This window comes from Dasypus novemcinctus, chromosome 21 (assembly GCF_030445035.2).
Source record: "Dasypus novemcinctus isolate mDasNov1 chromosome 21, mDasNov1.1.hap2, whole genome shotgun sequence".
Classification (NCBI taxonomy): domain Eukaryota; kingdom Metazoa; phylum Chordata; class Mammalia; order Cingulata; family Dasypodidae; genus Dasypus; species Dasypus novemcinctus.
The window spans coordinates 45642436-45655378 of record NC_080693.1 but is presented as its reverse complement, the minus strand read 5'-3'; the positions used below and the strand labels follow the sequence as shown (position 1 = coordinate 45655378).

Here is a 12943-nt window from a genome sequence, read left to right as displayed (position 1 = left end):
AATTAACTTTAATGGGAAAAAAAGGACACAAAACCTTCTAAATACAACACTTTGTTGCTCTAATCTATGTCATTTTATGTAGAAAAACTAATTTTTTACAATAATTTATATTTAGAGCTATATAAATGCTATGCTAGAAAAATTCTCATATATGTCAGTTTGGAGTAATAAAACACTTTTGATGATGGATGGTGGTGATGGTAGCCCAACATTGTGAGTATAATTAATATCATTTGTATTATATATTTGTAGCTAAAAGGGGAAGTTTTAGGTTTACATGTTACCAGAGTAAAGATTTTTTTAAATGATAATAATAAAGGGCTATATGACACAGTGAAGCCTAATGTCAACTATAGATGTATAGTTTAATAATATTCTTTCATCACTTGTAACAAGGGTACCACACAAAATATTAATAGGGAAAACTGGGGGGTACAGAGTTTTGGAGATGTTTTGGGAATTCTGTATTTTCTGCCTGGTTTATGTGTAAAGCTACAATTTCTCTAATTTAAAAAAAATCTATAAATATAGAAAGATGTCTTTAGAATAAAATTTGTATAGGTTTTTTGTTTGTTTTACTTTTTCTTTGCAATTGAATGTAATCTTGCCTTTCTAAAGAAGATTCAATTCAACTATGTAATCTTACCTCTAAAGAAGATTTGCTACAAAGATCCCTAGGGCTACAGAAGAAAGCGTTTTCCTTATTTTACATTTTTAATTCTTAACTATAGTAATTAGAGTTTCATAATTAGTTTATAATCTCATAGTATTCGTTGATATTTAATCATTGTAAAACATTGCTACTCATATGCCTTAACCATTTTTATTTAGTGCTTCAAATGAATTACAAATTTAGTAATTTGGGCATTAATTATTAAAATTATATAGAAATGCCATTTCTCTTAAAACAAGCTATATAATTGTGTAAAATATTGTATGATTAAAAAAAAAATTCTTTGTATCCAGTACATTTAATAGAGAAATGTATGTTTTTATTCAACGGTGTTTTCTTTTTCTTTTTAATTATTGTTTATATTTTCAACTATTAAATGTAAAAAACAAGCTATTTAGGAAAAGCAATTATATAGTCTTAAACAGTTTTTTAAATTTAAAAAATTCTCACTTAATGCAATAGCTATTGTAGCAGTTTGTTATTATTGATGACTTCCAAAAAGAAATATTGGATTATGTTTGTAAACTGGTCTTTTCCTCTGGGCATGATTAAATTGTGATTAGGGTTTGATTGGGCTGCGTCAGAAAACAACGTGACAGAAGAGTTAGTTGGATTTTTGAGCTGGAGCCTGGGATGTAAGCACACAAAGGAGCAGAGCAGCTGAGCCTGGAGAGACTCGAGCCCCAGGGAGAGACACAGCCTGTCACCTGATTGTCTACAACTGGCCTTATGGAGAGAGGCAAAGCCTAGAGAGCCTCTAGTCTACAGCAGACCTTGTGGAGAAAATAGAGGAGCTGAGCCCAGAGAGAAATGAACCCCAGGAAGAGAGTAACCCAGGAAGACTGAACCCTGGCAAATGTTGGCAGCCATCTTGTCCCAAAATGTGGCGAAAGATTTTGGTGAGGGAGGTAACTTATGCTTTATGACCTGATAACTGTAAGTTTCTACCCCAAATAAATTCCCTTTATAAAAACCAACAGATATCTGGTATTTCGCATCAGCACCTCTTTGGCTGACTAATATAGATGTCAAATTTAAGAAAATTAATCTTTAGTTGAAAATCTGAATAAAAACAGAATGCCCTCACAAACACTGAACCCTAAATTAAACTATGAACTATACAGTTAATAGTACATTATAAAAATTTGCTATCATCAATTGTAACAAATGTTCTCCACTAGTACAAGTTTTTAATAATAGGGTGGTATATGGAAATCCTGTATTTTATGTACGATTGCTTGGTCTGTAAGTCTACAACTTCTCTTATAAAGAAAAAAAAAATAGAATGCCCTTTGCTGCAGTTCAGTTGTTTAAAAATATTAAATCTGTGTAACTGGCTTGGTTTTTAGGATAATAATATTCATATTTTCATAGCCCTGCATTTTAACCCATAAGAATAATGGTATAACACATTTTGAGTTGTGATTCTATTGATAATGTTCAGCATGTTAAAAATAGTGCTAAGAATTAAATGGCAATTTTTTAAAAAATTTTGTTATAAAAAATGCCAAACATGCACAAAATAAATAGTGTAATGAACACCTATATCCCTTTCACCCAGATTTAACAATTATCAATATATATTTTATTGTGGTGACATATATAACACAATTAACCATTTTAAGTGTATAATTCAACAGTATTAATTCCATTTAAATGTTATGCTACCTGAAGTTTTGAATGGAATTAATATCATTGAATTAGTATACTCTTAGTGGTTAAAATGGGAAATTTTGAGCTATATATATATACTACTACAATAAAAGTTTTTTTAAAAAGTTCCTCCATCACCACCATCTGTCACCAAAACCTTTTCATGTAAGAGGACTCAGATAATATCTGACTTATTTCACTCAACACGATGTCTTCAAGGTTCATTCATGTTGTCATATGTATCAGAACTTCCTTCCTTTTCATGGTTGAATACTATTCCATTGTATAGCTCATTTTGTTTATCCATCTCTTAATGGATACTTGGGTTCTTTCTACCTTTAAACTATTGTAAATAATTCTGCCTTCATCATCTGTGTACAAGTAAATGTTTGAGTGCCTGTTTTTAATTCTCTGGGGTATATATACCTAAATGAGGAATTGATAGATCATATGGTAATTTTGTGTTCAACTTTTTTTGAGGACCTGCCAAACTGTTTTCTATAGTAGCTGCACCATTTTACATTCCCAACAGCAGCATTCAAGTGTCCCAATTTCTCCATGTCCTCACCAACTCTTATTATTTTCCATTTTTTATTTTATGATAATCATTGTCATAGTTGTCTAATGTTATCCCACTGTGGTTTTGATTTGCATTTCCCTAATGACTAAGGTTGAGCCTCTTTTCATGTGCGTATTTGCCATTTGTATATCTTTGGAGAAATGTCTATGCAAGCCCTTTGCCCATTTTTTCATTGGGTTGTTTGTCTTTTTATAGTTATCAATTATTTGCCATATGTGTTTCATCCTCCCCTTTTTTCTGTTTTTCTTTATTGCTTTCTTTTTTATTCTTCCCAAACTATTTTAAAACAAATACCAAATATGTCACTCATCCCTGCATATTCTACTAGGCACTAAAAATAAAAGCATTATATGATTATCACATTTTCCAAAAATTAACAAATAATAATACTCTTAATATTCATATCACCAGATACCTCAAAAATATATGTCCAAATCAGGGTCCAAATAGGGTTCGTCCATTGCAGGGTGTTATGTTTCTCAGATCTCTTTTTAGTGGAAACAGTCCCTTTTCTCCCCCCATTTTTAAAAAATGACATTCACTTGCTTTTTTTTTTTTTTTTTTTTTTTTTTTTTAAAGATTTATTTATTTTTATTTATTTAATTCCCCTCCCCTCCCCCGGTTGTCTGTTTTCTGTGTCTTTTTGCTGCGTCTTGTTTCTTGTTTCTTTGTCCGCTTCTGTTGTCGTCAGCGGCACTGGAAGTGTGGGCGGCACCATTCCTCGGCAGGCTGCTCCCTCCTTCGCGCTGGGCGGCTCTCCTTATGGGTGCACTCCTTGCGCGTGGGGCTCCACTACGCGGGGGACGCCCTGCATGGCGCGGCACTCCTTGCGCGCATCAGCACTGCGCATGGGCCAGCTCCACACGGGTCAAGGAGGCCCGGGGCTTGAACCGCAGGCCTCCCATGTGGTAGACGGACGCCCTAACCACTGGGCCAAAGTCCGTTTCCCTCACTTGCTTTTTATCCTGACTGCGTGCATATACTTCTAAAATAGTAAGCCTATTCCCAAAAAGAAAATTTTATTATTTTTAGGAAATAAATTATAAAATGGCAAAATTGCTTTTTACAGTAATACAGTTTATTGGTTTAATTCCTTTTGACCTCATCTTCAGTAGGTAAATGGAAGGAAGATATAAAAACAACATTTTCAGTATTCATTATTATGATAACTTGTTGGGGCTACTGTATGTAATATTATTTGTCAAGGTGTTTTTTAAAAAGTAAAAATAAGCAAATTTGGTTATCAGAGAGAGATGATTTTCAAGCAGTTTGCATTTCTGGCTTTAAACCCTGCTCCTAGTCCATGAAATGCCTAAAATTCATGTCAATTGTACTAGGAACTTTTCCTAGATAATTCTTTTCTCATTAAGGTTTTTTTTTATTTTTATTTTTTGTGTAAGGTTATTTTAGTATGGGCTGCTCCTTTCACCTCCACCCCCATGATTTGCTTACAATATCTTTAACATGAATGTAAAGGGATACACATGGTTGGAAGCAAAATACATGATTTTTTGTCCTTCCTCTTTTCACCTTTCTGTAAGATTATTTTCTATTGAAGCGTTGGACTAAAGGAAGAAGAGGTTCTGTGATGTAATGTTCACATATTAGCTTAAATTTTCATCATATGAACATTTTTCATTGTAGTGTGTATTTAAACATATGCATTTCCTTTTTTTCTTTAACTTTATACATTTAATAATTGAAAATATAAACAATAATTAAAAAGAAAAAACAGTTGAATAAAAACATACATTTCTCAATTAAATGTACTAGATACATATAATTTTTAAAAAATCATACAATATGTTACACAAAATATTTGGTTCATAGTAACACAAGCATCATATGCATTTTCAAAACAGAAAAGAATTTAAGTCAAATTTCAGGTTGAGGCTTCCAAGAAATGTGTGTGTGTGTAGCATTAACATGCTAAAGGAAGAAATTCGGCAAGAATGTATGTTCCTGCATAGGAGGTTGCACAGTGAAAAAAAGGGAGCACTGATTTTAGAGTCTGAAGATTGAATTTTGTATTAGCTTTGTCTCTTAAATACATTAACACCTTGAACACATACCTCTCTGGGCTGCAATTTTGGGTTGGATATATTGTAGTGTCTGCTCTACTTATACCCCTGGTTGTTGAACAGCTCAAATGAAATGTTTGTGAAAACATTTTATAAAACTATAGCAGGCTATGCAAATGTACAATGTTATGTTGCTATTACGGGTCGTGAATGTTTCATTATTATCATGCAACCATTTTTTCCATCTTTTGACTGGTGATCAGTAGAGGTATCATCATTTGCTGTCTTGAAAGATACTCTGATTTTCTATGCTGTTACTGGAGTAATAAGTCTAGCAATTTGTGGAAGGAGAGAGAGGAGTGGGGTAGTCCAGTATTTCCAAAATAAAGAGTTGGTTTATGGTTGTTTTATGATGTGTTGTTCATCTCTAGATTACCTAAAGAGAATCCCAAAAATAAAGTGACAAAGCTTTGGCTTTTTTTTTTTTTTTTTTTAAGATTTATTTTATTTATTTATTTCTCTCTACCCCCTCGTTGTTTGTACTTGCTGAGCCTGTTCATCTTCCTTGTTTCTTTAGGAGGCACTGGGAACCAAACTTGGGACCTCCGAAATGAGAGGGAATTGCCTAATTCCCTGAGTCACCTTCGTTCCCTGCTTTGTCATATCTCTCTTTGTGTTTTTCTTTGTGTTTTTTCTCTTGTTGTGTCATCTTGTTGCGTCAGCTTTCTGTCTTGCTCATCCTCTTTAGAAGGCACCAGAAACCTCCACTCCCTACTTTGTTGCATCTCTCATTATGTTTTTCTTCTTATGTCTCTTGTTGCATCTGCTTGCCACACCTACCCATCGCACCAGCTTGTTGTCTTCTTTAGGAGGCACCAGGAACTGAACCAGGGACCTCCCATGTGGTATGCGGGAGCTCAATCACTTGAGCCACATCTGCTTCCCAGGCTTGTTCTTAAAATTCAGTAATAGTTTAACTTTAAAGGATGTCTGTCAGGATTTTATTTGTATCTATTTAAGTGAAAAACTTGCTGTGATTTTCTCAATCATTGATCTTACTCATTAAGGACTCAATGCCTTCAAGCTGTGAGATATTTAATATTACAAACTTAAGAAAGTTCCATCTATCCTTCTCATTAATAATTATACTTCTCATTAATGTTTGAAATCTTCCTTTTACACAGGACTTTGCCTCCCGAGCTAAACTGGCAGTTCAAAACCTAGTACAGAAGGTTGGATTTTTTGGAATTTTGGCCTGTGCTTCAGTAAGTGAATTGTATTAAAAGTGAGAAATTCCAATAAATTAGGTTTATATTTTGATCCTATTTGCTTTAAATATATATTGGTAAAGTACAAAAATGCTGTCACTTTTATCAGGTATTTATGTGAATCATTCATCTTATTAATTGAGGTATTTTCTGTTGCATAGGTTCATATTTTCTTGTTTATTGACTTTGAAAAAAAAGAAAAAGCAAGCACTTAAACCATTGAGCTACATTCACTACCCTGTTTCTTGACTTTTAATCATTTCATCACACAATGGTGAATTTAGACCTAAATGACTCTATTCAGTAAGAACAAAAGAGACAAGAATCCATCTTTCCCAATTCAGTAAAAACAAAAGAGACAAGAATCCATCTTTCCCATGAAGAATTTATAATGAATGCATTTATCCCGAATCACTATAACTACATTCTTTCCAGAATTCTAGATGGGGAGTCTTATTTCAAACATTAATAATGAAAAATAACAATAAAACCTGTTTTTAGTAAGGTTGATTTCTGGATAGGTAATGGAAACATCAGTGACAAAGTGAGGAATGTCTTTGGCCACACTAAACTAAGAAGCCATTTATTTCTAAAATTTAATGTATTAAAATTCAGATTTTGTAAAATTGACATTCCATGAAGTGCTCACCCTGGTCCTTTCCTAAAAATAATGGAAACAGTTATATTTGCAGTGGAACAATTTGATCGAAGTTTTCTTTGGTAGCCCAAACACAATTATTGGTAATTCAGTGGCAGCCAGAATATTTAGGCCCCTAGTTGATATGATAGAGGCTGTAATTATAAATAAGATTCACAAAATTATTGTCCACTGACACTACTTTCTCCATTATATAATAGAAAATAAATACATCTTTGCATTTCCCCCTAGCAAAACAAAAACATTTTATTCCAAAGTTTCTGATGTGATAGCAGCATTATAGGGAAATTCCAAACATAAATCTGCCTGAATTAGTCTCTTGACCTTGATAAGAATTTTTCATAATCTAACTTTTCTTAATAATGCAGAATACATTGACAGTGTTGATTTCAACTAGTTGAGCAAGTTATGTAGGTATGTTATAGAGTGATAAAAGTGGAAAGAGAGTGGAATTTGGAGTCAAGCAGGCTTGGATTCATAAAGTAGGTATTCTTCTTATTAGCTATGTAACCTCAATCAAGTTATAATCTTTGAACCTCAGTTTTCTCATTTTTAAAATGGGGCAGTAAGACCTTCTTTGCAAAGGATGATGTGAAGATTTAAGAAAATACATGCATAGTTACTAGCACAATCCCTGCAACATAAATGCTCTGAGAGTGCCAAGCATTTTTACCATGATCAGTTCTGCTGTATATCAACAATTGGATGCTAGGAATAAAGAAAAGTGAAAGATATATTCCCTCTCCTCAGGAAGCCTGAAATCTAATGGTAGAGACAATTGAAATCAGTGATAAGTAAAAGATACTGTGGATGCCAAGAAGAATGGGCTTGAGCTAAAAGACCTAATGCATAACCTAAAGCTCTACTAAGCTTGGAGGCTTAGTACAACAAACTATATAGCTGCACTGCCTGGGTTCAAGTCCTGCTCTGCTCTTTATCCTGGGGAAGTTGTTTAACCTGTCTATCTCACTTTTCTCATCTGTAAATGTCCTTAATGATACCATATAGCGTCACTGTGGGCATTAAGTGAATTAATGCAGGTAGAGCCCTTTGGGAAAGTACCTGACACATCAGAGCATTCAATAAAAATTAGCTCTCATTATTCCTGGGTAAAATGTAGGTAGTTGGGGAAATTCTTTTTACCTTGTTTTATTTAAAGCAAAAAATATTTTTTCTTTGACACTTATCTATACCTGTGTCCTAGCTGCTAAAAACTCACTTTCTGTACTAGCCACTTTTCTTCATATGTAGCTAGTGATAATCATTATTTCACATATATTGATGGATCAATTTGGCCCTCTAGGAATTTTTTAATACTTATTGTTTCTACATCCTTGGTTTAAGGAAAAGGAAGCTTGTTATTTACATTACATTTAGACTAAGATAAATAAAACTCCTAAGTTGAGAGAAAATCTCAAAGCAGTTACATAGCTTTTTAAAATCTAATTTTGTGGGAAATGGATGTGGCTCAAGCAGTTGGGCTCTCATCTACCATCAATGCCCAGGGCTTCCTGGTAAAGGCAAGCTGGCCCATGCAGAGTGCTGGCCCATGTGGGAGAGCTGCCCCGAATGGGAATGCCACCCCATGTGGGAGTGCTACCCCACTCAGGAGTGCCATCCATGACAGGAGTGCCAGCCGACGCGGAGAACTGGCGCAGCAAAATGACGCAACAAGAGACACAGAGGAGTAACAATAAGAGTCGTAGCAGAACAGGGAGCTGAGGTGGCGTAAGAGAATGATCATCTCTCTCCCACTCCAGCAGGTCCCAGGATCAATTCCCATAGCTGCCTAATGAGAATACAAGCAGACACAGAAGAACACACACAGCAAATGGATACAAAGAGAAGACAAGAAGACACCGGGGGGGGGGGGGAGAATAAATAAATCTTTTTAAAAAATCTAATTTTGCTTTCTATATATTTAGTTAATACTCATTTTGGAGAATAAATAACATGCACATCTAACAATAGGTCTGTTGATTATGCTCTTCTGAGAGTATCCAGCACAGACTGATTGATCCAACTAGTTAAGAAATTCTCATTTTCATCTATTTTCATTTAAGTATCTTGTGTCCTTTAAATTCATTCCCATTTCAATATAATTTGGAGTCTGGTGATGAAAGGAAAAAATGAAAATTGTTATAATTCAAGGAGTTGTGAAGATCACATAAGAAAATATAAAAAAGGGCCTTGCAGATATAAAACTATGCAAATGATGTTATTCACTTGGTTGTAAGAAGACAGATTAAATTGTATGAAGCATTTGAATTTGGATGGGGGAAAAAGCCAGCAAATTATTGAATCCAAGTGTTGATAACAAAAGAATGCTTAAATCTTAACTTAGCGATGGCATTGTTTTTAAAAGAACATATGTGGCAAATATTTTTTAAACAGATAGTCCTTCCTTTGGAAGTTTGAAAATGAAAATATATAAATTAAGTGGTTTTTGAATGGTTCAGCCAACAGCCAAAGGGGCAGAGTCCTTCTGTGGGAGAAAAATGGATGAAGTGCTCAAAAACAGTTTGTGGTTTCTTTGCAGTTTTACATGAAATTGTCTTTTAGCCTTCTTGATATGTGGGCATGTTTGGAAAAGGTATTTGTTGTGAGTCACTTCTTTGTCTGGCCCTTAGTATTCAAAACATCTGAATTTGTGTGCTCATATTTCCACACTTGATTTTCTTTCTAAAATATATCACATGGCTCCATGGCCTTCGGCTCTCATGAAAAAAAAATGCAAATAATGGTTTGGTTTTTTTTATGTTGAGAAATAAAACCATATCCATCTATCAGTGTATTTGTGGATTTACAAGAACATTTGCTAAAGAGATGTCAGCACCTAGATAAAATTCTTACTTTCAAGTAAAGATTTTAGAATGCTAATAACTACTGCAATAATTTTAAGAATCTTTTTTCATTCATACCTTACCTTAGATAGCAGCCACCAAATGGCTGACTATCTAACTGAATTGGATCAGATATCTTGGGATCCATTGACTTCATCTAATTCTAGTGTGATGATTAAAAAAAAAATACATGGGACATTAGCCGTAAGTTTTACAAGCAGACCAGCAGCTGGATTTTCAAAGAACAGATTGAACAACAGCTTGAGATGGATATGAGACTGCCAGTTTATAGACACAGTAGTATACTTGCCTAACCTCCTTCTCAACAATCTCGGACCATCTTTACAGTGTAAGCAAGGTTGGAAGCAGAATGCCACATACCAATGGCCAGGAAATTTAAATTATTCTTTGCCTTATTTACAGAAATTCCATTTTAATTTTAATTTTTATCTTTTTAGATTCCAAATCCTTTATTTGATCTGGCAGGAATTACGTGTGGACACTTTCTTGTACCTTTTTGGACCTTCTTTGGTGCAACTCTAATTGGAAAAGCAATAATTAAAATGCATATCCAGGTAATTATACCTGCTGCTTCTCTGGCTAATGATAATGAAATATATTTTCCACTTGCACATTCCTAAGAAAATTGTTAAGATATTGGTTCTTCTTTTGGTTGTATCAAAGCATGGAACATCATTTGGAAATTAGTGAATGCTTGTGCCTGTTGGAAAATTGGACCCCTTTATTGTTTTTCTTCTTGTTTCCTTCCTTCTTTTCCTTCCTTCTCTTCCTTTCATATTTATTGTATTCCTTGTGAAACTCTTTATACAAGACTTTTACCAAAGTCATGTTCTTACGTCGGAAAAACTACATACTTAATTTTTTAAGATCTCATTTTCCCATACTTAATTTTTTAAAATCTAGTTTCTTTACTACCACAAGGTAGGTGAATGATGCCTTTCACGAATATTTCTTTTCTTTCACATACTCTTTATATAGTACTTCCTCTCAGAACCAATGTCCTCTACCAAAAACCAGCCAGATGTTAGTGTTGGGAGAGAATGGGGAAGAAAGGGGTCTCTGAAGGGGCAAGGAGATGTGGGTTGTGGTTAGAAAATAGAGAATCTGCTAGTCCTCAAAGCCACTTTTAACAAAATCTTTAGGATAGCCACATTTGTATGTGTGAATGGAGGAGAGAAAACAAGCTAAGAAATTACTTGAGGGGAAATGGTGTATGTTTCTAGAACTGTGTAAAATAAATTAACCTAGAAGGAATTTGTTTTTAAACATTGAGGATTGCAACAAAGAGAGGTATTCACCAAAGGAAAGGCAAAAACAGTGAAGTATTATCTCTGTCTTGGTATAATTCCTTAATAATTAAAAGCATGTCTATCCCAAAGTTCTTCCTAACACCTCTCTACCTCCAATTCTTGGAAAAGTAGACTGAAATAGGAAAACTTCACCTGCTTTTACCTGCACAATTTCTAATCTTAGATTTTGGCATTTGAGATGAGTTTGAGTCTATCCTCTACTCTGCTACCATAATAACACCCAAAGTTTCAAAGGATATGTTTTTCTTCTTTCAAGGAGCATTGCCTCCCACTTACATTAGATATACTGAGCAGTGAACACGGGTTTATTAGGTATTGGAATGCTAATTACTTTGGTAAAAATTCAAAATACACACATATAACAAAATTTTTCAAAATTTTCAAGTTATCCTAATGGTGAAATTTTTTTTTTTTGGTATGGTGCCTGACACTTTAAAGCACTTAGTGTGTCATGGGATTTAATTCTAATAATCCTGGGATAGAGAATTACTATGCCTATTTTGTAACTATCATCCTTGGAAAAGTTAATAAATATGTTGCCTATGTGAATAGGGAACAGGTGGTTCTTGAACCCAAGGCTTTTGACTTCAAGTTCAGCATTGTTTCCACTCTTTTGTATTGTCTTCTTAACTGTAAACTTTTTTTATATTTTTAAAGAAAGTAATTTTTTAATGCCTGCTACTTATTATCTCATTGTCAGAGCAGTACTGTGAGAAGTTATCATCTGAGTGTTATAAAAGGTAAAATACTTGCCTAAAATTCCGGGAATCAAAACAAACTAAAAAGTCAAGTTCTTTCCATCTATCTATATAGTAGAAAAACAAAAAGCTCAAATCATTTATGTCACTAAAAGGAAAGAATCTGAGTTCCTTCACTAAACTAAACCATGGAATATGTTTGCTATGTTCCATTATATCAGAGTGACATATTTTCTAAAGGCATGTCACTTGATGTACATCCAGATGTAGCTTAGGGCAACAAACATTTCTCATTCCTTGAGTAATTTTAGTGAGTAATATAAACATGTTAACCATTTCTGGAATAAGAGCAGGGAAAACCTCACACACAGATTTTTCTGTACTCTTAGAGTAAACCTATCACCTCATCTGGTTTTCGTTCTTTCCTTTTCCTCAGCTTAAAACCAGACAACTTTCCTTGATAAACATTGTTATTGTTATTGATGTCTTGCTATCTATTAGGCCTCTCCTAAAAATTTAAATCAGCCTCCCTAACCATGTTAAGTAGGGATTCCTCTTCTTTATCCAATGGATAGGTTCTTGTCCTCTCTCTGTAGAAGGAGTTTTAGAGACATTACCTTTCTCCAAAATAATGAAGAAAATGAGAGGTGAAGATACTCGCAATACTTCACATATCATTTAATTTATAACATGCTTGTTATAAATTGCCCCTCTACTTTCCTACCACAGCCCCCTACCCCCTACCCCTTATGAATATATGCTCCATGAGGGCAGGAATTTTTGTCTCGTGGTTCTCTGAGATACAGAATAGTTCTAGCATTTAGTAGGCACTCAGTAAATATATTTATTAAATGACTCAGTGAGGGAATCTTCTTTCCTAGAAAGGATCCTCTTTTATATAGGGTTAGTTCCTTTGTTGAGTCTTGTTCCATTAGTTTCTAGCACCCATAACCTACCTTTTTACTTTTCTCTTCCTTTTTTTTTTTTTTTCTCTCTTTTTTGTTTTCAGGATTTTTTAAATATCATTTTAAAATAATTTTAAGCTTACAGAAAAATTGCCGAAAAGATAGAGAGAAGTCCTGCATTTCATCTTGACCCAGCTCCCTGTTATGTTAGCATCATATATAATAACCATATGACAATTTTCTAAACTAAGAAATTAAAATTGCTACAATACTGTTATCTAAACTACTTTATTCGGATTTGTTCCTTTTCTGT

General features: G+C 34.0%; 1 protein-coding gene across 1 annotated transcript in view; it reads left to right on the top strand.

The window, feature by feature from the left end:
* Positions 1-12943, top strand: part of VMP1 (vacuole membrane protein 1) — a 118845-nt gene that overhangs the window by 85344 nt on the left and 20558 nt on the right. The window contains exons 8-9 of the mRNA XM_004457608.5: positions 6112-6192; positions 10155-10271. Of these exons, the coding sequence (XP_004457665.1) occupies positions 6112-6192; positions 10155-10271 (198 nt within the window). The remainder of the gene's footprint in view (positions 1-6111; positions 6193-10154; positions 10272-12943) is intronic.